At 44.0% G+C, this 23,061-nt stretch overlaps 1 protein-coding gene across 1 annotated transcript; it reads left to right on the top strand.

Moving 5' to 3' along the window:
• Positions 1-73: 73 nt before the first annotated feature.
• On the top strand, positions 74-21,207 carry loqs (double-stranded RNA-binding domain-containing protein loquacious). The gene is made up of 7 exons (XM_084594658.1): positions 74-231; positions 4,093-4,222; positions 6,050-6,232; positions 8,140-8,393; positions 13,220-13,317; positions 15,048-15,351; positions 17,589-21,207. The coding sequence occupies exons 1-7, from the start codon at positions 219-221 to the stop codon at positions 17,723-17,725; spliced, it is 1,119 nt and encodes a 372-aa protein (XP_084450784.1). The 5' UTR covers positions 74-218; the 3' UTR covers positions 17,726-21,207.
• The last annotated feature ends 1,854 nt before the right edge of the window (positions 21,208-23,061 follow it).

Raw genomic sequence — 23,061 nt, 5'->3', positions numbered from 1 at the left:
AAGGTAGGTATCCTTATTTATATAAATGCCTCGAAAGGGTTGAGCACATTGCCACTAAAAAAAATGCAGAAGGAAAAAGGCAGGTGCAGAGGGCGCCACTTGTCATTTTTCAAGTCCGTGGCTCCGTGGGTTGGACCCGTCTTTTCTTTTGTAGTGTCGGAGTTCTGCACGTGTTGTGTTTATTTAATAGGAAATATACTTATAAGGACAAGTGGAACATGGAGTCCACGGGTAAGGCTTTCTTCTGTGCCTTGACTTCAGGTAGTGTGCTGGAAGCGTTCCTTCACCGTGCGAGTTGCGAGGCAAAGCGTCACGGTTCACTGTGACATAAAAAAAAAAGTGTGCGTTTGTATTAATACTAGCACAGTCGCTAGGCCATTTATTACCTGCTCTTACTACTCCTGTTGTTTTCTTCTGGTGGCCGCTGACCCGCGAGACTCATTAGACTGCCGCGTGGTTGACGGTAACCCGTAGATGAACCCATGCATGCAAATACCGGTAGGCCACACTCCTCTTACCTTGCCGCCTTTCTTTAGCCCTGAGCGCATTGCGTTTCCAGAAATAATGGGAAGTGCGAAAAGTTTTGCACTACCTTTGTTTGCCTGTGCACATGCAACTCACCTTGCGGCGCACAGACATCGTGCTAGGTTTGCAGCCTTCCGCCGTTGCAGCGTGGAAGCTACTTCCTGAAAGCGTCGCAGATCGTTAGCTGCGGAGGATGGAGTTCCGATGCGCTGTCGTACCCATGTATAGGATGGCAAAGTTACAGCTACCTGAAAATGTCTGCTGCAGTGTGATGTTCGGCGACTTTCCATTGGCTTAATAGTATTTATGGTGCGTCAGTTTTGGTGTAAGCAGCGAATAGTTGTAATTTCTCTGACGCAAACTGAGAGTAACGTCGGTAGTACACGACCCTCTGAATTTGACCTCTTGGAGAAATTATTTTAAGCGACCGTTCGTAATGCAAGCATAAGCATGGATTTCTTTCTCGTGTTAACGCGTTATGGGTTTTCCCATTAATGAGCACTCACGTTTGCTTTCATCGGCTGCAATTTTTTGTTGCGTTTTGCAAAAACTTCATCTTCAAAAACATTTTTTTTTTTTTTAATTTTATAACAGTACGCATATACGCGCTTGAAAGTTTTTTGTGGCAGTACCCTTCTCCAGCTTTTCAGAAAATCTGATTAGTTGAAGTTTTGTTATGGAGAATGTTATGGAATGTTCTGCTATACATACATACACACAAGTTACTCCTTGTAAATATATTTTTTTTGTGGACTGTTCAGAGCAGTGGACACTCCTAAGGACTTTTAATATAGTATTTGTATCTGTTGTTCATTTCTGTAACACTCGTATAAGAGCTGTGGCTAATGACTTTCATCAATATCATTTTATTGCAGTAGATGCAACAATATGTGCAGGCAGTTGTTTAGGCCAAATTTACAGATATAATCTTTGAATATGTGCTTGAAAAATATCCCAATTAATTGCAGAAGCTTATTTGTTGCTACCAATTTAGGTTAGTGTAATCCCGCATAAGTGCTTTATTTTTCACTTTTCAGCAGCAATAAAAAAAGTAACCTGCCTAGTAATGCTTTGTGTCATAAGCAATATGTAAGTCTGGTGTTGTGGCTCTAGTTATGAGAGCTGTGGCACCAGTGCAATGGACACTCCTAACATATGATAGAGCATATTTTGGGCCACCTGCCTGGTGCAAAACTTGATTGCCTCATTTAGCTTAGAGAAAGTACCTACCTTCTCCCTTTTTAAGTAAGAGTTCACTCTAAAAGACAGAAATATTACTTGTTCATTTTTATGAAAAAGAACTGAAAAAGGGTAAATGGGGTACGCCTCAGTTTGCAGATGAGCCAACGTTTCGACAAGTGGACTTGTCTTCGTCTGGGCCTAGCGATCATCACTGGCAGGGGTTTAAATACGCTTTTGCTTCCGAAGAAGAAAAGCTGGGGAGGGGAAAGTGGGTGTGAAGGAGTGGGGAGGAGAGGATGGGTGAGAAAGTGGGTCATGAAGTGAAAAAAAAAAAAATTCTTCAGTTTGTATTTATCAACCAGGGATTCTGTGGCCTGCAAAAGAAGTAAAAGCATCAGTACCAGGAAAAACTACAATGCCGGGTAGGTGATTAGTCACCACTTAAGCCGGTTTGGTGCAGATAAACCTTACAAAGGGACAGGCTATGCAAAGGGCCCTGATAAGGCATATATTTAGTATTACATGGGTAGATGCTAAATTTACCCTTAACTATAATGCTTACAAAGCAGCATACATTGTTATGCTGATAAGAAATGTGACATCCTTAATTAGTCACTGTGACACCTGGTATAGACAATGTTCGAAAGAAGGTACAGTCGTTAGCAAAAGTGGTATACAACACTTGACCGGCAGTGGAATGTTCGAAAGAAGGTACAGTCATGAGCAAAAGTGATATCCAACTCTTGACTGGCGGTGGACCTCGGGAAAACTCCATCAAAATGCTATCTAACGAGAGTGACAGGGACAGCGACGATGACACATGTATTGGGGCACCACCACGATTGTCTTGATCCCACATGGCTGTTGCCAGATGGCGTTGCAATGCAGATTTCCCAAGCTCCACCATCGACTAAGTGTTATATACAACTTTTGCTCACGACTGTACATGTAATCTGGTCATTCAACAGTCTTCAGGCTGCAGGATGGCTGTTTTAAGCTGCCGTCAAGAACTCTAGGAATGTACTCTGTTAGTAGCCCACTGGAAATTGTTAAGGTATACAACAGTCAAAAAGGGAAGTGGGTATGTATGATGTATGAAAATACTTAGCTCATTGTAATGAGAAATCCACTCTGAAGGGATGCATTTAACAGTTTCTAAACTTACTTTCAGACAGTTTTGTGGAATTAGTTATCAAAGAGCAGAGACCTGCTGTTTGAAATGCGCAAACTAGCTTTTGCTCGTTGATAGTATAGAGGATCTGTCACGATGGCTCAGGGGTTAGGGTGCTTGACTTCTGATTCCAAGGATGCGCCGTTTTTCATGGTGGTGAAGAGGCACTCGTGGACTGCTCGATGTCAGTGCACATGAAAGAAATCCAGGTGGTTGAATTTTCAGCACCTCTCCACTGCAGCCTCCCTAATAACCTTGATTCGCTTTGGGATGTTAAGCACTCTGAATCTGAACCTGGTAATTGTGGTAATTGGAACGTAATTGTTGCAGCTTAACTATTAGCAATTTTACTTGCCCTGTTTTCCTGCGTAGTAACATTGAAGAAACAATGCATTCTTCACCTCGGGATATGATATTCCAGTGCGTGGGCCAACATTTGCCCAATATCTGCAGAATAAACATTTTGTGAAGTAGATGACAAACACGCAGCATTTAAAATGTACCCTCAGCATCACATGAAATGCCAATACAGTGGCACGAAAATATTTGCTGCTGGAGAATCAACACAAATGAAGCTTGGTAGGCACTTTCGTGCAATGGTCTTTGTGCTGTCGAAGTAGAAATTTTGCCCAGTAGTATTCAATCACGTTCAGCGAGCATCTTGTTTTGCTGTTCCTGCTTCAACTGCTTGTTTCATTTGTTTGACAGTGTACCACATGTGCAATCTGCAAATGATCAACATAGTTATGAATTTCAAGATACCTAACGGATGTAACTCATGTTACAGGATGGCATGGACAAGATGTACAATTGAATGCATGCATAATGCAAATACTGTAAAGCATAAAATTAATATAATTTGCCTTGAAGCTCAGATGTGTAAGCCTCGCTGCCATTATGATGTCATTGCTGGGGTTGTTTTATTCTGCTGTTTGCTGTATGGCACTTTCAAAATACCTCTAGGGTCAATGAGGGTGGGCATCAAGAGTAATTTGGGAACTTCTGAACTCATTTCTTAGCATTAGCATTGGATCTGATAGCTGGAATTTGTGTTTTCACATGACTGGTTGTTTTTGCTCTTCGTAGTGATTCACAAGAGAGTATTCATTTGCTGTTACACTAAAGCACCGTTACCGGTCTGTCCAAAGTGCGGAAAGTATAGGGTGCAACATATAGTTTTGCTTCTGTCCTTGTTTCCTCTCCCTGGTATATAGCGGCTGCATCTGTGAACCAAAAGACCCCCATCAGCATCCTCCAGGAGTTGTGTGCTCGTAACTGCCTCACTCCGGAATACAAGCTGCTGTCGGTTGAAGGGGCTGTGCATGCACCCACCTTCATGTACAGGTGAGTGGGCACCTTCTCTCTGGACACATTACTTGCCAATCAACTGTGGTGGACAGCTATGTGTCAGTTTTTGCAATCTCTCTTTATGAAGCAAATTCTGGTGATTGTGAGATGTGTAGTGAGAAATGTAGTTAAACAGTTGTGGGTAAAAGTGTGGTCTAGCGGTTTCATTATGACTGTGAAGCCAAGTGCAAAAGCATTTTGCCAGACTTTGTAATATTTTCCAGTCATTGTGAATTGCAAAATAATTAAAGCAAGCAGCAGCAGGCTTTATTTCGTCTTCCATAGATTTCTCCTGTTTTATGCCAGATTTTGACAGTCAGTTTTGAGCAGTGTTTCTAGCTGTACCTCTGAAAATTGTGTTTATCAGTTGCATGGAATATCAGTTGCATGCAAATTCAGAGCACTAGCTTGCTTTGAGCCAATTTGAGACTTGCTTTGCAATGGGATGGCCCTAATGGATAATATGCATTCTGACCTGTGAGCAAGAGGGGAGTAAAAAGGAGGCTACGGTGCAAGACATACTTTGCCATTGTGGAGTGCTTAGTCATGATTAGCGCACTTTCCTATGTTTATTTTTCAAAAATTTAGCAAATATTGTTCGGCTAGTTGCGCTGTACATCTGGACAACATCAGTAAAAGAATTTTTAAAGGTCACATGATTGTAGAAGCCAAAAGGCACAAATTTTACTGACCTTGCAGCAGATTCAATTTATAGTTAATTGTAACAGATACAAGTATACTGTCATCGGCCATTCCAGCATGCTCTTTTGTGTTCGCAGCATGGTTTTGAGAATGCTCTCTCAACATTAGCTTGCACAGGAAAACCTGAAATATCCAAGGACGCTTGTTTCGGCTAATGCTGGCCAGTCACGTGTATGCAGTTTCCAAAACAAAGATGGGTTGACAGGAGCACTCTCTATGTACTGGCAGTAACTGTGGGACTCTTGACTCAAGCTCCATCATTTTGCATTCGTTGACCCTGCACACACAGAGATTAAGTTTGTTCACAGCAATTAGATTCATCCGGCAGTTCTCTTAGCAAGTCTTGTACTATTTCCAAGAAGAACGTAGGAGTGTTGTATGAGAATAAATTCTGTTGGTTGGAAAAAAAGTCTTGGGGAGAAGCTGACTTGCAGAATTACTCAGATGATGTAGGCTAGCGGGTTCATTTTAGCGACTGGCACAGCAGAGCCTCAAATGTCTCTATGCCCTGGATTGCTTTTTGAGTGAGGCCTCCCGGCCTGTTTCTCCACTCTGAAGGGAAGGGAATGGGAAGTTTTACGTTGAGAATGGCTCCTAGGGTAGCATGACAATACCAAAAACCAGCATTTTTCAGCTTTAAGTGATTCTAAAATTTTTTTTCCGCCATGCCATATGTTTATTGGTGTTTTTTTGGTTAAAACCGAAAGTACACGGCCTACTCGTGATGAGGTATTGCTTAAAAGAACTTGATATTCTGTTTGCCTTCGAACTTTTTGGGGGCTATACAATGTTGAAATATGGGAGCAACAGCAGGCGTTGTTAATGCTGGTCTGCATAGTATGCTTGGCTGACATTGTTTTAGCTGCGCGCTGTACATCCCGAGCTTCTTTTCTTTTTTTCTTTTTTTTTTTTTCCCCTCCAGTGCTGAAGAGCTGTTTTAAATAATCCCGAGAACTCGTCGCTCTTGTCACCTGTGTACAAAAGGCACGCAGTAGTAATTTGACTTTTTTCTTTTTACATTGGAGAGACTTGCAAATTGTGTGCCTAAGCAGTGGTCTCAAATGGTCGTACTTTTATCTTTTTAAAAGCCTTTTGTTGATTATTCGCTGCCTATTTTGACAGGGTGCAAGTGGGGGACGTGGTTGCCAACGCTACTGGCCAGAGCAAGAAGAAGTCAAAGCATGCAGCTGCCAGGGTTATCCTTGAGAAGCTTCTTGCTGACGATGGCCCCTTTGCCAAGTATCGAGCAGCCGTCATGGAGGACCTTCCTTCCATGGAGCCAACAGAGACAGTATCAACGGCTGTGTAAGCTTTCTCACGTTGGGGCCACCACTCTTGACTAACTTTCTTTCCACTTAACATGCCTTACTTCTTGCCTCTAAAGTCTGCATGCAACTTTAGGACATATGTGCTACATAGCATACCACATCATGCTACAGCTATTTAAGTGACGCTGATAATTACAGTACATTGTTGTACTGCATATAAGACAACAGTCAAAATTTGCGGAGGGTAACTACAGCAGCTTGTGCCACGTTACTTCATAAATGATGTGTTCTCAACAGAATAATGGGTGTTCCTTGCCTGAACTTTCCTTCGCTTCTCTTCCACACTGCAACTTTTGATGCCTTCGCTGGTTGCTGCCAGTAGACTGTCATCCTCATAGGTGCTAACTGAGGGGAAATGAAGGGGAAAAGGCATCGATTAAAGGAAATGATCCAAGTTAGATTGCCTCCTGTTCTTTTGTTTGGGAGACCCGCAGGGGCTCAGTGGTTAGCACACCCGACTACTGAGCCAGGCAACCCGAGTTTGATCCCGGCCACAGTGGCCATAATACCGAATAAACCAAAATAAACTACTTCGGTCTGTGGCTTTATCAAGAAGAATTCTCAGCTTTTATTGGGAGGGGTCTTTATAAACTATTCTCAATGCAAAATATTAACAAGTGGTCTATTTGAGACGTGCACAGGCTGAAATTCCTAGTCCCTGCCACTGGCTCTATGCTATCCACAGGAGCGCCGACACAGAAAGAAATAATTTCAGGACGGTATATTACGTAAAACCTTGAAACGCTGACCTCTCTCGTTTAAGATGCGAATAGCGGAATATTTAGAGGCAATACACATACTGTAATTATCGTTCCAAGTTATTATGCACAAATAACTTGCCCATTGACGAAGGTGCGTGCGGTGTTCCTGCATTGTGAATGTTGCTACTCGAACTGATGGTTGGAATGGCTAATACGTTCTTAGCAAGAATAGGTTTCAGGCATGCCACTTCTTTGTTTTTTGAAATTTGCATTAGCTCAAACTCTGAGCAAGGACTTGATTTTGTGGCCAAGTACTTGGTGAGCTCATCCCACTCATTGTGGGCCTTTCATGTGTGCCCTTCGTGGCCCAGCAATGTGCCAGCACTGCATTGTCTGGGCTGGGTAACAGGAAGCAAATCAAGCACCTCAGATGCTTTGACTAGGTGCGATGTCCCGCTTCCATGGCAGCTCTGTCTAGGCCAGGAGAAAGCCACAACAGAGGAAGGAATGTGAGAGACAGAGGCATGGTGCAGATCTTGAAACATATACCCAAACATCTGGGGAAGGTGTTACTAAAGCAGGGCACGGAAGTCAAATTTCAGTAGCCCCCACAAGTAGCCTTTCCATTCAGTTATTGACGGCCGAATGTGGCGTTGATGGCAAGGACACCTGGAGTATAGGAGGATCGGCATTGGGACAGAACTCTGATGCTTGCGCGTGGAGAGAACGCAGCAAAACACTTTCTGCTTTGCATTTGAGAAGTCTAGCAAATCATGGTCACATTCGCAGTTTTGCAAAACTTGTGTGGACTCTGGATTATGGTCCCGACGTGGCCCAAACCTGGCCGGGCCTGGTACGGGTTTTCGGGTGTGCCCTAGCCTGTGCACAGCTCTGGTTCACTCAGAGCATTTCCTTGGTCGTAAAACAACTGTAGCCATTAAGACTGGGTCTCTGGGTGCTGGCTTTTTCAAGCTGGTTTTATCCCAAAAGTCTATTGTATTTATAATGCACTTCTAAGTTCGTACCACTCTGCCTTACTACCGTGCAACCACTATCACCTAGGATAAAGCTGGCTTACTGTCTCATGCACCACTGTTTCTCTCTGTCCATCACTGTCTGTCTCCCATTTACCAGATCGTGTGCGAGCAGTTTGTGATGCACATGCATTTGTGTGGGCACGCAGAGGTGAAATGGCGCCCAGCAACAATGGCCTGTCGGGTACTACACCACTGGGCCCCTTGGGAAGCACGGGAACTGGCACAGGTTCAGCAGCATCGGAGGAGGACGGCATTGTGGGCAACCCTGTCGGAGAGCTGCAGGAGCTGTGCATGAAGCTTCGCTGGCGGCCCCCTTTCTACGAGACTGTCATTGAGGACGGCCTGCCCCATGAACGCACTTTCGGCATCTCGTGCCTCGTCAACAACCTCAACGAAATGGGTCAGCCTTTCTATTCCAGTTGCACTACTGAGCACAAACACTGACACTCTGTAGCCATATTTAGATAGTTGTACTAGACTGTGATCTTTATCATGCATTCCCCTGCTGCTCGGCCTGCTGGCAGTTTTAACTTTTCTTCTTCTTCTTCTTCATCTTTTTTTTTATATATATATATATAGAGTGGCGTCTACTGTTGGAAGTGTATACTTCTCCTGTTTTTCCCATGGAGATGCAGTCACAGAAAAAATAGACTGCTTATACTGCTAACACGAAAACACTGGTAAAAGTGCCGGAAAAAATTGTGGGGGACACATAAGCTCTGCCTTTGACAGTATGATGCGATAGCATAGGCTACCCTTGACATATATAAAGCTCCGCTTTAACCAAGCCGTATGAATGTGCCTGCATGGCCTAGGGGTAAAGGGAATGCGAGAGTCCTGGCAGTTGAGGCCAGAGTTGGTAGCCCCTGCCAAATGTAATATCAGGCAACCCTACGTCTAGTCAGCTGCCATCTACCACCTGCCAGCGCCATGCTCGTGATTTTTCGCTCACAAGGCTGACGCCGGATTTTGTTGTGAACGGTGCCTTCAACACTATCGCGTTAAAGGAGTGAGATCTGCTGAGTGGAGGGTTGCTGTACGCGTACATGAAGGTGGGCAAAATTGCCATTATCATCGCCTTGCAAATGACACCATGTATGTCAGCAAGCAGTTTTGAATTGAACATTGTACGACTGGTGCACGGTCAGTTTGAAAAATACAGCACTTGCTGCCGAGATGTTTAATCATCAATTGGACACGAGATGGTAGCAAGTTATACTGGTCCCAGCGTGCAAATTGGGCTGGCACTGTTAAGCACCTCGATGATCCCTTATTTCTTGTTTAATGCTGAATTGCTTTTAGGGACGTAATAAATTGTGGTAAAGACAAGTAACGCAAAACTGTTATGCAGCGATGCATCTTTTCTTATCATAGGCATGTCTTGCAAAAAAACCGGTAGTTTTTAATTTAAGCAACCTGTGTTGGCTATTCGGAATCGACCAAAAGAAGTTCGATTTACAGCCAACAATTTTTATCATTCATATCTGCTTTCGAACCAAAAATGTGACATTATTGCACCAATATGTACAAGTTTGAGTGGACAGTTTCTCTTTAATCTGCTGGAGGAAAGACAGAGATAGGTTTTACTCAAGTCTTTTAGGCCTGGATGTTGGGAGTATCTAAGAGCCTGTGGCCAGCTCTCGGATCGTCTAAGAGCATGTTTGAATGAACTGAGCGGGACACTGAAGCTCTGCCTTTACGGGTATGATGTGACAGCGGTAATGGATGTTGTTTGCCGGCTCCCCTTACAGGTACTTGTTAGTGTAGATGCATTTTTGCTACTTGCTTAATCACTTATCTGTTAACTTGTGTCTTTATTGTCTCATACATACTGATCAACAAGTAGTCATAAGCTACCACATTGTGTGAAAGACCACCCAACATAGATGTAAAGCCCTGCTTCAGCCAAGTCATTTGAACATACCTTTGTATCCTTGGGGCATCTTTTCTAACTCGGGATTCAAGGGTCCTGGAAGACAGCATTGCAATATCGCACCCTTCCATCTCAAAGTCGAGCCCCAGTTAGCATCACCTGAGGTAGGGAAGTTTGAGGCCTCACAAGAATGAAAAATGAAGCCTTTCAATTACAGTGCGGCCTCAGCATATGCCAGCCATCTATTTCTGAGGGCTCGGAAGAAAGACGGCACATAAAAATACAGAAGCAACAGACACATCTATGTTGTATGATGAGAGGCAACGCTTCGCAAGTTAGTGCAGCCTCATTGAGGGCAACAAGGCGTTCCACTCGGTTTTGAGCTCAGTCACCCATGCAGCAGCAGCTGCTGCTATCACTGCCACTGCTGCTACATGTTTCACACTGCCGATCCCTGTGCCTGTTTGCCCTTCCTTACTTTCCCAACTTCAATCAACTCTTCCATTGCCATTTCTTTTTCTTCTTCTTCTCCTCCTCCTCCTTTGCACATTCATCACCACCCTCTCTTTTACCCATGCACTCCATAGGGCTCAAAGGCAGTTGAAAAGCTGGTTTGTCCTATGAGCTTTACAAGTGTGATGGTGAAGGGTACTGTAACCACCTTGAGTGCTGCGGGAAAAAAAAAATACTATATATTTGTTCCTTAAATCTGAATATTATGTGCAGTGCAAAGGAAAAAAATTTTTTCACGTGTTATATAGTTGTTTGTTTGAATTTTGGCTTGGTGCTGTGCCTTATTTATATGCACTTGGTATTTACACTTTTTGTTAAAACGCACCTTTGCATGTCTGAAGATACAAGGTACTTTGCAGAAGCCTTCACTTGGACATTGCCGAGTACAGTGGGTCCTTAATAATTAGAATATTTCTGCAGTACAGCGGAAACTCGATTTAACGAAGTTGAGGGGAGCCACAAAATATTTCGTTAAATCGGAAACTTTGGTAAATTGAATGAGCCATTTCTCGGTCATCTAATTCAATGCATTCAATTGTATGGTGCAGCAGCATCTAGAAAGCTACCGCTGTTTCATAGTGGTAAAACGTAATTGCACCGAAAATGCAATTACGGCCCGCTGGCAGTACCAGTTTATCTCCTGGCAATCTTCGCTATCTCCCTTGATCTTTGCTTGCATGCACTTTGGAAGCAATGACCGCACGGATCCCTCTCAAGTCTGACGTGCGTCCAGCACATCTTTCATCCCTTCATGTGTTCTGGCAAACTTTCGCAGCAGATAAGGGTCATCCACCGCTTCACCTGCCATCTGGTGAATTCAATTCAAAGTTATAAATCTCGTGTTTGGACGCCCCAGTTTCGTAAAAGTGAGACGTAGGCGCTTCACGATGTTGCCTCTGGCTCAAAATCAATAAATTTTAGGGTGCTCTCTGCAGAACAGACAAAAAATTGCTTTTTCACCTTCATTTCTTGCAAAAGTTTCGTTAAATCGGGACAGATCAGGAAATTTGTTTCGCTGTTTAGAGTTAATCTGTGCATTGGACCCCATGGGTGTCTGAGACGGAATGTGGATATGTTGGTTAAAATCAAGTTTTGAGTGTATTGTAATTTCCAGTGTAAATTTTGCCAGACAATTTGAACCAGCAGCCTGCACGTGCCTGGTGAATTCAGAGGTCTAGTGTGTTATGCAAATTGCTCAGTCCAGATTTCTTTACAACTTAGGTTATGCAGCAGCCCTTTAGAACTGTGTAGTGACACGGAAGACCAATGCCGATGCTTCACAGTCTTAGTGATCAACCCCTAGCATAAAAGTGGGCCTGTAAGATTGCTCGCAGACTGCAGAAGCGAATGCATGCAGAAGAGAAGACATGCTTCACTACAACGCAGCAGGAGATTCTGGCTATTGTGTCACATGCTTCCTGCATTTTATCAAGGCAGCATCTGGCATAGGTGTTGGCATCAAAGTCCCCCACTCTTAGCTGCATCAGTAGGTGCCCTGGAAGCAAACCATTTTTGCTCCATGTCCATGACGGGCTAACTGCATGCCATGCCAGCCTGACTCGCTTCTTTGTGCAGTGTTCTATCATTCAGAGTTCAGTTATCTGCATTCGTGGTTACCTTGACTCAAAATGGAAAATTTCACCCGCTAAGGGTAGCCACATTCTCGCTGCAAATTTTTACCTCGATCCCACTTTTTGCATTGCTTAGTTAATTCAAAGACCCGTTTAGTTCAAAATGACTTTCACAACCCTAGTGACCTGAGGTGATTCAACTTGGTTTTGTACTGTCCCTATTTTGTGGCAACTTTTGTAACTTCTGTGTTGCTGTTTCCTCTCCTTTTCTACTTCTTTCTTTCTTGTTTCTTTATTTTTTCTCTGAGTTCCAAAGTCTTGTTATGTGATGCCTTTTTCAGTAGTGTGATCAGCAATATTGGTACCAAATATGGAATCTTTTTTCTTTTTTTCTTTCACAGACCCAGAAAAAGTAAAAGTAGCATTGCCTCTGCTTCTTTTCAGCGTAGTTTGAGTAGCCCGGCATTTATTTTAACTCTTGTTCATGCTAAAAAAGAAATAAATATGCATTTTCAGAAGATACTTTGGAATATAATATTAGTCTCATTTCTGGTACAGACATTTTTTTTTTTTTTTTTTTTTTTTTTTTTTTCAGAATGATTTTTTTGTGTCTGTTAGTGCTGTATTCATCCATGGCACCCGCATTTCTTTTCTGGGAAAAGAATGTTTGCATGCAGCCAACACAAACACGTTTTGGAGGTTGGCCTCACATTTGCCCGTAGTTGCTAGAGGCCTGAGCAGCATAATGTGCACTTGTGTCACTAATGCAGCATAATCAAAACTGCCTTTGTGAGCATATCTACAGGGTTGAGTCATTTCTCCTCTGCTGTCAGAATGTGTAGACTGAGTTCCTTTCAGCCACCCATTGTGCACTTTCTCTACTGTGAGACGACGTTTCTGACAGTGACAGCAAAATGAGCTTCAAAGGTAAATTGCATTTTGAGAGGAGCTGTTGCTGAATTTGCTTTTATTGATCTATACTTCAGTGGTTGTAACCATGACAGGAGGAATTGGGTTAGCAGCCGTGAAAGCCGATTGCGTCACCTTGCTGATCTTGGGGTGGGACCCCTTCACTGCACTTAGCTTTCAAGGATTTGATGGGGAAAAAGCGTGGCATAAATGATAATGATAGCAAGATGATAATGAGTGTCAAGAAGGAGTTCTGCACCAGGAAAGTGCTAGCCTGCTGCTGGTAGTGGGTATTCGGTGTGTGTTTTCTAATAATCTTTATTAGTAATATTTATTTATTTTTATTTATTTATTTTCTAGGCAAAGGCAAGTCAAAGCGCCTGGCGAAGCGTCAGGCGGCCAAGAAGATGATTGAGCTTATCAAGAATGTTCAAAATGGCCTCCTGAATGGCGAGGACGTGAGTGGCGTCTTAACTGTTTTGTTAACAATGCGCATTTGCTATCGGTTTGCAGCAATGTTGTGTTCCTGTGACACCCTGTATACTACGAGTGTGATTGTTTAGTTCTCGCCTCTTTGTCGTTGGAAGTGGAAAAAAACACCTACGGTGAAACCTCGTTATAACGAACAGTTAAAGAATCAGAAAATAGTTCACTTTACATAATTCATAATATAAAATTTCGTAGAAAATACATGCAAGAGCAGCAAAATTCAATCAGAGAAGGCACAGCAACTCGGAGGGTGCCTGCTTAGGTCACGTCCATTTATTTATACGCAAAGAACTGCATTATCGCGGCCTGCTTTTTTGTGTTGATCGCGTTTCGTATCACGCCCTGCTCCACAGTTTACAAACACTCAACAAGGGCAAGCCCACTCTCAATAGCACTGCAGTAGCGGCGCAGTAAATCCAATGCAGCAAGCGCTTCTTGTGAAGTCGGAATGTTCTCATCGTCTCCAAGGTCAGCCTGAGCTTCGTCTGCGGGATGTTCAGAAACTTCCACAACGATTTCGGCGTCAGTCAGTACAGCCATGGTCGTCGCCTACAAAGTCCTCTACAGTCATTGTTGTGGGCATGTCACCAACAAAACGCAAAAAATCGTTCCAGGCCTCATCGAGCTCGCGGAGCTCTGCTTCTGCTTCGTCGGAATCGTCCCCGTCGTCACTTGATGCACGAGCCTCTGCTGGAACAAAACCTGCGTGCCGAAAGCAGTTGGCAATCGTTTCGCCTTTCATGCTGTCCCATGCCGCTTTAATGCTCCCAGCAGGTTGATCTTCAAGTCCTGCTTCATAAGAAGCTTCCCGAGAAGAGTGTCAATCAGTCTCCTCTTGTAAACTGCCTTGAAGGCCCTGATTTTATCTTGAGCTTGGTCTTTAACGTCAGTGCTGCTGTTTTTCATGCTCACCGCCATCACAGCACTCTCACACCCGCGCACCACACTCGACACGATGACTGACGGCAGCCTCCGTCGAACGCTACGACGGCCACGCCGCGACGCCGCTGCTAACACTAAAACGAAAAAAGCAAAAGCAGCATTCGCTCGTGCCGCTGCTGAAGCGGCGCTGTGAGCGATTGTGATGCGAACAATTTTTCATGGCCTCCGAGATTACCTCCGCGTGCCTGTTTGCGCGCGTAGGTGATCTCGGAGGCCATGGATTTCTTAGGCTGTCAACTCCCAATGCCGTCGTGGCATCTGTGGCGCTGTCAGCGCCTGCGAGGTAGTCCTGAACGTTTGCTGCACCGCACAACACGTTTGTAGTGCAACGAAGCCTACCTTCTGCTATTAAAGTGAGGCAGTGCTTGGCATCGTGAAGTTCGTAATATCCGTTTTATGCCTAACCGTGTTCGCTGTGGGAAATTAAAAATACATATGTTTGACAAAAATATTTCAGAAAAGTTCGATATATTCAATAATTCGTTATATGCGTGTTCGTTATATCGAGGTTTGACTGTATTAGACAGCAGGGAATATCGGGTCGCCACCTAATTTTCTATTCCTCACGGTCGGAGAAGGCATCTCTACATTTCTGCACCGTTGTTGATATCACATCACTCTCTGGCTGGTGTGGAAACCTTTAAGTCAGTGTCAGTTTAAACTATTTGACTACCAGTAACTGCCATTTTCTGCTGAACAATCTCAGTGCTGTGTTACCTTTAAGCACGCATTGAGGCCTCTTTCTTGTGGCTCGCAGGATAAGTTTGGGGAGCTTGGCTCTGGTCCTGGTGGTCTGGGCCCCTGCAGCACGGTGCTCCAGGAGGCCAAGTGCTACATGGGGCTCAAGGAGCAGAACATCAGTGCACTGACTCCGCGGCACAGCCAGCAGGTGGGGCAGCTGCTGCGGCAGCTGCAGGCCTCGGATGGAATCCGATTGGCTGGCCTGCAGGGCACCTCTCTCAGCACTGCAGGGCTTGACTATGTCGGCCTGCTGCGCGAGATCGCCGACGAGCAGAGCTTCGAGGTCACCTACGTGCCAATTGACGAGCTTAGTCCCGACGGTGAGGGCTGACGTGCTACATATTAATAAAATTTATGCTAATGGTTCTGTTCGGTAGAATCCCAGAGTCATAGCTGTACGTGTTGAAAAAAATGGGATTGATTGAAAGAGTCGTAACATAACGAAAAATTTGAAGTGATGAAAATATCGTTATAAAATGAGATTATATGATGCCAGCGTAACTCACAACGAATTCCTTTTCTCATGGCGTTTCCTTTACATAACCGGGCCAGTGCACTGTGACACAAACTTCAGGGCACCTTCACCAATAATTTTTCTTCTGGTAAATGCTCAAATACCAAAAAAAAAAAAAAAAAGCACTGGTAACCATATTTACTTATCCCAGCTCAGCAGGCAACATGACCGAGAGCGTACTGTTCGAGCTCATTTCGTGTTAACAAGTCACTTTGTTATTCCTTTCTGATATTTCTGTATGGAAATATTTGAAGCAATATTGGCACATTGTCATGAATTTCTTTTTTGGAGCAATATCAACACATTGTCATGAATTTCTTTTATGCCGGAATGGCTAATCGTGTGACGGTTATCTGCTAAAGCTGTGCATTCTAAAGAAAACCATCAGGGGGGTTGGGGGGGGTGGTGCACGCAAGCTACACCTTGAAAAGTGAAATACAATTGAATTGTCAGATGTACTAAACCACTTAAGCTTTACTTAAGCGTAGAAGCTACCAAAGGATATAGACGCCCGCTTTATCATATTTCAGCCATTTGCAACTGTGCATGCTGTGTACTGTCGCTTATGCGTAGGTGGTTGGAGGGGCACAGCATGAGCAAAAACTGAGCAACTTTAAAGGCTGTTTCACATGATGCAATTCTTGCCACAGCAGAGTGCGATTTCAGCCGCACAGCGACAGAACAGCACACCGCTGCCGTCGCAGAGCAGCAGCGGCAGACTTCCAACAAGTTGATCGCACGCCGCAGTGTCGCAGTGACCGTCGCAAACGAAGCGGCCATGAGCCAATAGAATTCCGAGGTGTGACAGCACAGGAAGCAACGTAGCAGAAACCGTCGAAGCTGCATGAGAGGTAATTTTCACTCGGTTTGGAGGTGCTACTGCTATGGCTGCTGTCGTGTTCAGTACGAACTCTGCACGTAAAACTCCGATTCTTCTTTTCGGTTCAGCGGGATTGGTCTCATCTGCCAGTGCCTCGAAATGAATGCATTCATTATGGCGGTTCTCTTCTTTAGAGGTAACATTGCTCCAAGATGCAGAAGGAGACGCCGATCGCAACCAACCGCCGACTGAAGCCAAGCTCTCCTCATCGGACACGCGAGTTCTTGCTTCTAGCAACTGCGCCTTTTTTTTTCCCGGGAAGCTGAAAGAGCAAGCATGTATTAGCGAATATTCAATTGCGGGCGAGCTGAAGCAATGTTTAAAAGCGCACTAAAGTGACGCTTAACCACTGAAAATCTATTGTGCGTAGATGCCGCTCGTGTCGCACCAACAGAAATCACAGGCGCCGCAATCATCTGAAAGGGCTGTTGCAATTGGCGCCGCAACAAAGCTGCAACTGGCCGAAATTTTTTGTGCGTGTCGCATCATGTGAAACGGCCTTAAGCCATCGAATTGGCTTCTCGCCTCTCTACATGTCATTGGTGTAATGGTGGTGACGCATCCGACAGCCACCAAGAGAGTGAGTGATCTCAGCTCGTCATATCCGTCTACGAACAGGATTTGTTACTAAACCTCTTCCGCGTTTAGGACAATGCAAACACAGACTGAATTCGACAAAAAAAGAAGAAAAAAAAAGAAGCTGTTCATACTTTATGTCAAAATGCTAACCTACACTTTTATACAGTGAAAGGGCCAATTCCAAATGCCTTTGTACCTCATTTGGCAGTTAAATTTTTCAAAATCGAGCAGTTCGAACCATATGTTTGCCCGCTTAATATATGTTTATCCTGCATTTTAAAAAAGCGTATTAACAAGGTTTTGCTGTAATTAAGCTTCATCTGTAGAGTGAAACAAAAATTTTGTTCTATCAAGCTAAACTCAAATTGAAGGCAAAGGCATGGCCAGGGCAGTTTTTATGCACTGCTGAAGGTGATCTTCTCCTAAGGTGAAAAAGAAAGACATGCCGTGGCAGGAGAATTCAGTTTGTGCATAGTTTTACTAGAAGAAAAGATGCTTAGCTTTAATCTGTGATATTTTTATGGCATTATGTGCAACCGATAGTGAGGGGCTGTGTGCATATCACGTGCTGTGTCTCAACACAGGCAAGCACCAGTGCCTGGTCCAGCTGACGTCTCTGCCGCTGGCCGTGTGCTTTGGCACAGCGGACACGCCCGAGCAGGCCCAGGTGGCAGCAGCACGCAGTGCGTTGCAGTACCTCAAGATCATGACCAAGAAATGAGGCAGGCAGGGTACCTGGCTCAGCAGCATGCTGGTCAACCTGGATTGAACAGAGGAGTTCTGCCACACACAGGGCAGGAAACCCTAGCATTTTGATGTTCAAGGTACCTTGTTCGAAGAACCCGTCTCTAGTCAGATACAGCCTGCACACCGGCCTTTGGCTGTTCCCTCCTCTTCGTTCACCCGCGTCCTTAATCCGACCTTGGGGCAGTGTTGCGTTCATCCGGTTGTCCCGCTTGTGGGACAAACAGGGCTGGCCCGCTTTGGTGAACGTGTAGCTGCGGGCTGGCCCACCACCAATGTCTTCCTGTTTTTGCCATTGGCTTTTGTCTCTTTTTCTCACCAGTCACTTTATTCCATATCTCTGCTCAAGGCAACTCTGATGTTTGTTCCGTTTTACTTATTGTCTCCGCTCAAAATTTTGGACATGTCTGAATTAATTACTTTATTTACTCTTGTTCAGTCTGGGGTGGTTGAGCATTCATGTAATCATGGCATCTGTGCCAGAATCCAGCGCTCGTGTGTGGGGATATTTAAAGCGGAGACAGTTCCCACTTGAAAAGAAGCAGAGAACAGCCAGTAATTCTGCTTCCTCGAACGTCTCACTTGCACCTATATTGTAGTAGGGCTCAGGAGAGTCAACAACAATATCTAAGCAAAGTAAACTCTCAAACCAGAAGTTGTGAATAGTTACAGAGGCATAGGGTAAGATGTATTTTAAACAGGAGAAGGGGGTGACAGGTGTTAGTGGCATTGCGATGATGAGCATATCGTTCAATGTAGAATCAAGGGTGAATGCTGTGTTGCTTGCACACGAACGGTAGCACCTCAGTCAGTCAGTTTGATAGAAGTAGGCTGTATTGCTGAGTTTGGCATGGCTGCCAAAAATGCTGTCAACCCTGAAAGCAAGTTAGGGGTCCGGGTTGCTGTACCTCAGCATGTTTTATCAACTACTACCTAGCAAACAAGGGGATGAAACAGCTGTCATGCATGTCATTGTGTGATGGTTGACAAGATTCTTAGATTAAGTGTCTTCCTCGGCGACATAGTGTCATGGTACGCAGTAGAACCTCGCCAGTACTTACCGGAGACTGCCAAAAAATTGCCCACGAATGCTCTGAAAAATGATTAATGCGCATCTACTGCCAAATATTAGGCAGAGATACAAGCAATGATGTAATGAAATTTCATCATCAGCGGTTGGAGGACTAGTATTTGGCATTCTTGTTCATTGTGAGGGCCGCAGGTCCTAGGGCAATTAAATGCCCAAGACGTCACACGCAGAGAATGTCACACGCAGCAATTTACGCTTATGCAGCGCTACTACTGCATAGTGAACCAGGAAGGAAGGCATGTGTACTGCATGTCACAGTCACCCTCTTTTCGATCTGGAAAGACTGTACACAGCTAAGTGCAGGATGTCTTGTAAAACCTGAACCAATATTTAACAGTATAATTTTGCCGAATAAGAAGGCATAGAGCACTACGTTGGCCTCTCTACAAGGCAAGTTGGACTGCTTGGTCCATTTTGTATATTTCGTTTGCTCTAATGAATTTCTCATGCCTTCAATCGTAGGCAACTTCATTACTTTATTGTAAATGTTTGGAGCATTAAAAAAAAAGCCAGCCTGCCAGGCTCTAAGCTAGACGCAGGGTTCAGTCTTGAATTCTACATTTAGAAAATACCATTGTATCTGGCAAACCAATGAGCACGTTTCCTTTTGTTTTTTGCATGTTTAGTATAGCCTTTCATCATGTCATTTCTGAAAAGCTCATCAACATCGGTTTCCGAAAGTGCCCTAGTCTTAGGTTATTAAAAGTTATTTTCATTTGTTTAATGAAATAACCAAAGCTACGGCTTCATACGGTAGCCAACATCGTGTTTAGAGGTGTGGCAGCCTCGAATGTACATAATACGCCGGCATGTATTTTTAGCCTTGGCTCACTTTACATGAGCGGCCTCGCATAAGGAATATGAAACTTTCGGTCTTGCCATGCCTTCTTTTTTTTTTTTTAATGTGCAGTTATGGCAGAGTCTTATGTGCACATTATTCTTGCAGAGACATAAAGTAGGCTTTTCTTGCATAACATTTGTCAGGCTAGTGGCGGGAGTTGCCTCCAGGTGGCAGACAGGAACAGCAGCAGCAAAGCATTCTGCAAGTGTATGGGCAGGAAGTGCATGGAGTAATTGCATGCAAAAGGGAAGATAGAGAGGAGCAGTTGAGCAGTTTTACTTTTCGAAACTGCGCAGGGTCCTCATTAAGCAGTTATATAAGTAGAAGTGCCTTTGTGATGTCATTGCAGCAAGACAAGTAAGGCAGGGGGTGTGGTGCAAATGCTCTCCACCCATAGCCCCCTGTGTGGCATACACCTGTCCAGGCAGAGGGGGTTGTTCCTACAGTGTAAACGTGTGTGTGTGCCATAGCGGGAAGAAAGAGGGGGCTTCAGTTAGAACCGGCTCATGTTTCTGCTGGTGTGGAATTCTTGCAGTGTGACACGGTCGGTTTTGTACGAGTGGGGTTCTACTGACCTTAAAAAGAGGCATTTGAAACGGCAGCTTTCATGGTGGCAACATTTCGCTTTCTTTCTTTCTTGTTCCAAGAGCAGTTGAGCAGAGCATTAGCTATATACAAGGAAAAAAAAAAAAAAAAGACATTAAAAAATGGATTTTGGTTTTTCCGGTTCTCGCACATGCACAAACTGTTTCCGGAGGTCTCATTTTCTTTCTTCTTGAACGGACGCTACAAAGGAGGGATGAAGAGCGTGGCCTGTTTTTTCACACTAAGCAAAGAGCCAAAATTGTGAACGAAGATGGGGGAACAGCCAGCAACTCTAGCTACAGAAAGCGTTTTTCTCACATTCCGAGCAACTGACGAGAATTGGGCATCCATCGATCTGAAAGTCTGGAGATTGGGAGGGAGGACAGCCACACCACCTTAGATATCCAAAACGGCAATTTTTTTTTCCCCTCTTTTTTGTTTGTCATCCTTTGCACGTTGCAATAAGATTTCCCGTGTCCATGCTTGCAGTGCTGTGACACCGGAGCCAACTGCTTAGTTTTGCAAATGTTTTGATGCAAAGTTTTAGTACTTGAGCTTTCATACTTCGAGTGATTTACGAGGCCTGAATGTCATTGTTGCAATGCAATTTTGACTGTGCCGTGTTTTGAACGTGGCTGTTTGTTTGACGTCCTTTTCCTTTTGTTTTCATCCCTTGTCTTTATTATCTCTTGCATCGTGCATTTTGCCACGCTTACGACTACATGGTAGTGGATTGTGTTTGCGATCCGTTTATTATTGTCACCGGTGTGTGAAGACAAGTTGGGTGGAACTGAAGGCTGACAGTCAGAGGGAGCATATTAATATAACCAGTAATATAGGTGGGATTTTTCTCTGGTTAATCTATTTCAAGCATGTAGGCTAGCTTTTTTCCCAATTTCCAACCTTTCATCTGAGAGTGACGAAATAAAGGATAATCTACAAAGTGTTTGTGTCCTTTATCAAATAACCCCAAGCACACTGTATGACATGCTGCTATTGCATTTTTAATGTGTCAGTTTAAGGGTTATTCCAGATGGTCAGTACAGAAGACATACAAGAGTACAAATTCTTGCAAAAGCCACAAAACACATTTCACAACCTTTTAAATTACCTTCAGGATCTGTAATGCACTTATCATAAGGAAGCTTTTTTTGCTTTGGGATATCTGCATATTAAACATTAATAATCACACTGATGGTTGGTATAGATAATTTCAAGCGGAGAAGGCAGTCTGACATCTAAAAGAAAAAAAAGTCTTATTTGAAAGTTACTACCATCAGCCGATTTGCGTCCATGGTAAGACAAAGGCCTTGCTGTTAGCACTATACCCTGTAACCAGCTTTGGCCATCTTCATAACTTCATCAGCCCTCTGGCTGTTGCCTCTTGGAATTCTTTCATTTACCCCAAGGGGCCATCAGTTAACTCCTGTTCCCGTTACATATCCTGCCCATGTTTATTTCCACTTCATTTCGGCTAGGTTATCATTACCTGGTGCTTATCGTTCCTGTCTCTTAATGGTACACCTATCGGATTCCTTGACATAGTTCACTGTGCTGTCCTCAGTTTAATTCCAAGCCTTCACGATGGCCGCAAGTTTCTGCCTCACCAGTGAGTACTGGCAAAATGCAGCAGTTAGATGGGATACTGGGTGGTATTCATGACATGAGAGCATTTTCCAGGTGCACTTTACCACATTTTTTTCCCTTTGTTCATTGCCAGCACTTGAGAGGTGTATTCCCTTACCACTTGCTATGCGGGCTACTGAGTTGTAAACAGGTCCGCTCTAAAACTGTTGAATACTACCTAAATCTTCGGGCTAATTTTTAGACCAGCTGAAAGAATTTAAAGGTATCGGGAATTAAGTCGTGCTAACTAGGTCAGGGAATTGTTACCGCAATTAGAAGGAAGTATACAGAGAACCTTTGAGCAACGTGCTCAGTGTAAAAAGGCAAGTCCCTATTTGTTTCATGACACTTTTAATATGTCGAGGTAATGCTGTAAGAGGAAAGTGTATAACAGTAGTATCCTACTGGTACTGACCTATGGGGCTGAAACATGGAGGTTAATGAAAAGGGTTCTACTTAAGTTGAGGGCAATGCAGAAGGCTATGAAATGGAAAATGGTAGGTGTAAAGTTAAGAGATAGGAAGCGTGCAGAGTGGGTCAGAGAAATAACTCATTACTGATATTCTAGTCGAAATTAAGAAGAAATGGGCGTTGGCTGGACATGGAGCTCGAAGAGAGGATGGCTGATGGTCTCTTAAGAGGGAAGGTAAGCGTAGCAGGGGAAGGCAGAAAATTAGGTGGGTGGATGAGATTAAGGAATTCGCAGGGGTGAAGTGTACGCAACTAGCACAGGACCGGGTTAATTGGAAGAAAATGTGAGAGGCCTTCGCCCTGCAGTGGGCATAGTCAGGCTGATGATGATGGTAATGTTCGGAGGATCTCGTGAAAGCATAGTTGATCCGAACATTGAAATGTCTGTTTTGTACATGTCCTATTATTAGGGGTTGAGCTCGATTTTAAAAAAATAAGATGAAAGTTTGCCTAATGAATTTCTTGAAATTTTGTTTTAGCCAAAGGGACTATTTCTGATATGCACACTGCGGATAACAAACAGGCTGTAGATTACTCATGGTGGTGAGAAAAATTTACAGCGATGTGGAATTGAATGTATGGCAAGGCGGTGTTTTCATGGTTTTGGCCTGCTATGCGAATACGGGCTGCAGACTCTGTGAAGATAAAAAATGGGTCAAGAAGTAACAGCCTCACTTCCCTAACCTCGTAAACTTGTGTA

This window comes from Amblyomma maculatum, chromosome 2, assembly GCF_055883805.1.
Source record: "Amblyomma maculatum isolate TAMU_Amacu chromosome 2, ASM5588380v1, whole genome shotgun sequence".
Classification (NCBI taxonomy): domain Eukaryota; kingdom Metazoa; phylum Arthropoda; class Arachnida; order Ixodida; family Ixodidae; genus Amblyomma; species Amblyomma maculatum.
The sequence above is the reverse complement of the archived record's forward strand: the minus strand, read 5'-3'. Positions and strand labels throughout refer to the sequence as shown.

What these genes read in the sequence shown, in the direction of transcription:
- loqs (XM_084594658.1), top strand. An exon ending in GAGACAGTATCAACGGCTGT is followed by an intron (nt 6,233 to 8,139) that starts GTAAGCTTTCTC and finishes GTGGGCACGCAG; the next exon opens with AGGTGAAATGGCGCCCAGCA. An exon ending in GCCTCCTGAATGGCGAGGAC is followed by an intron (nt 13,318 to 15,047) that starts GTGAGTGGCGTC and finishes TGTGGCTCGCAG; the next exon opens with GATAAGTTTGGGGAGCTTGG.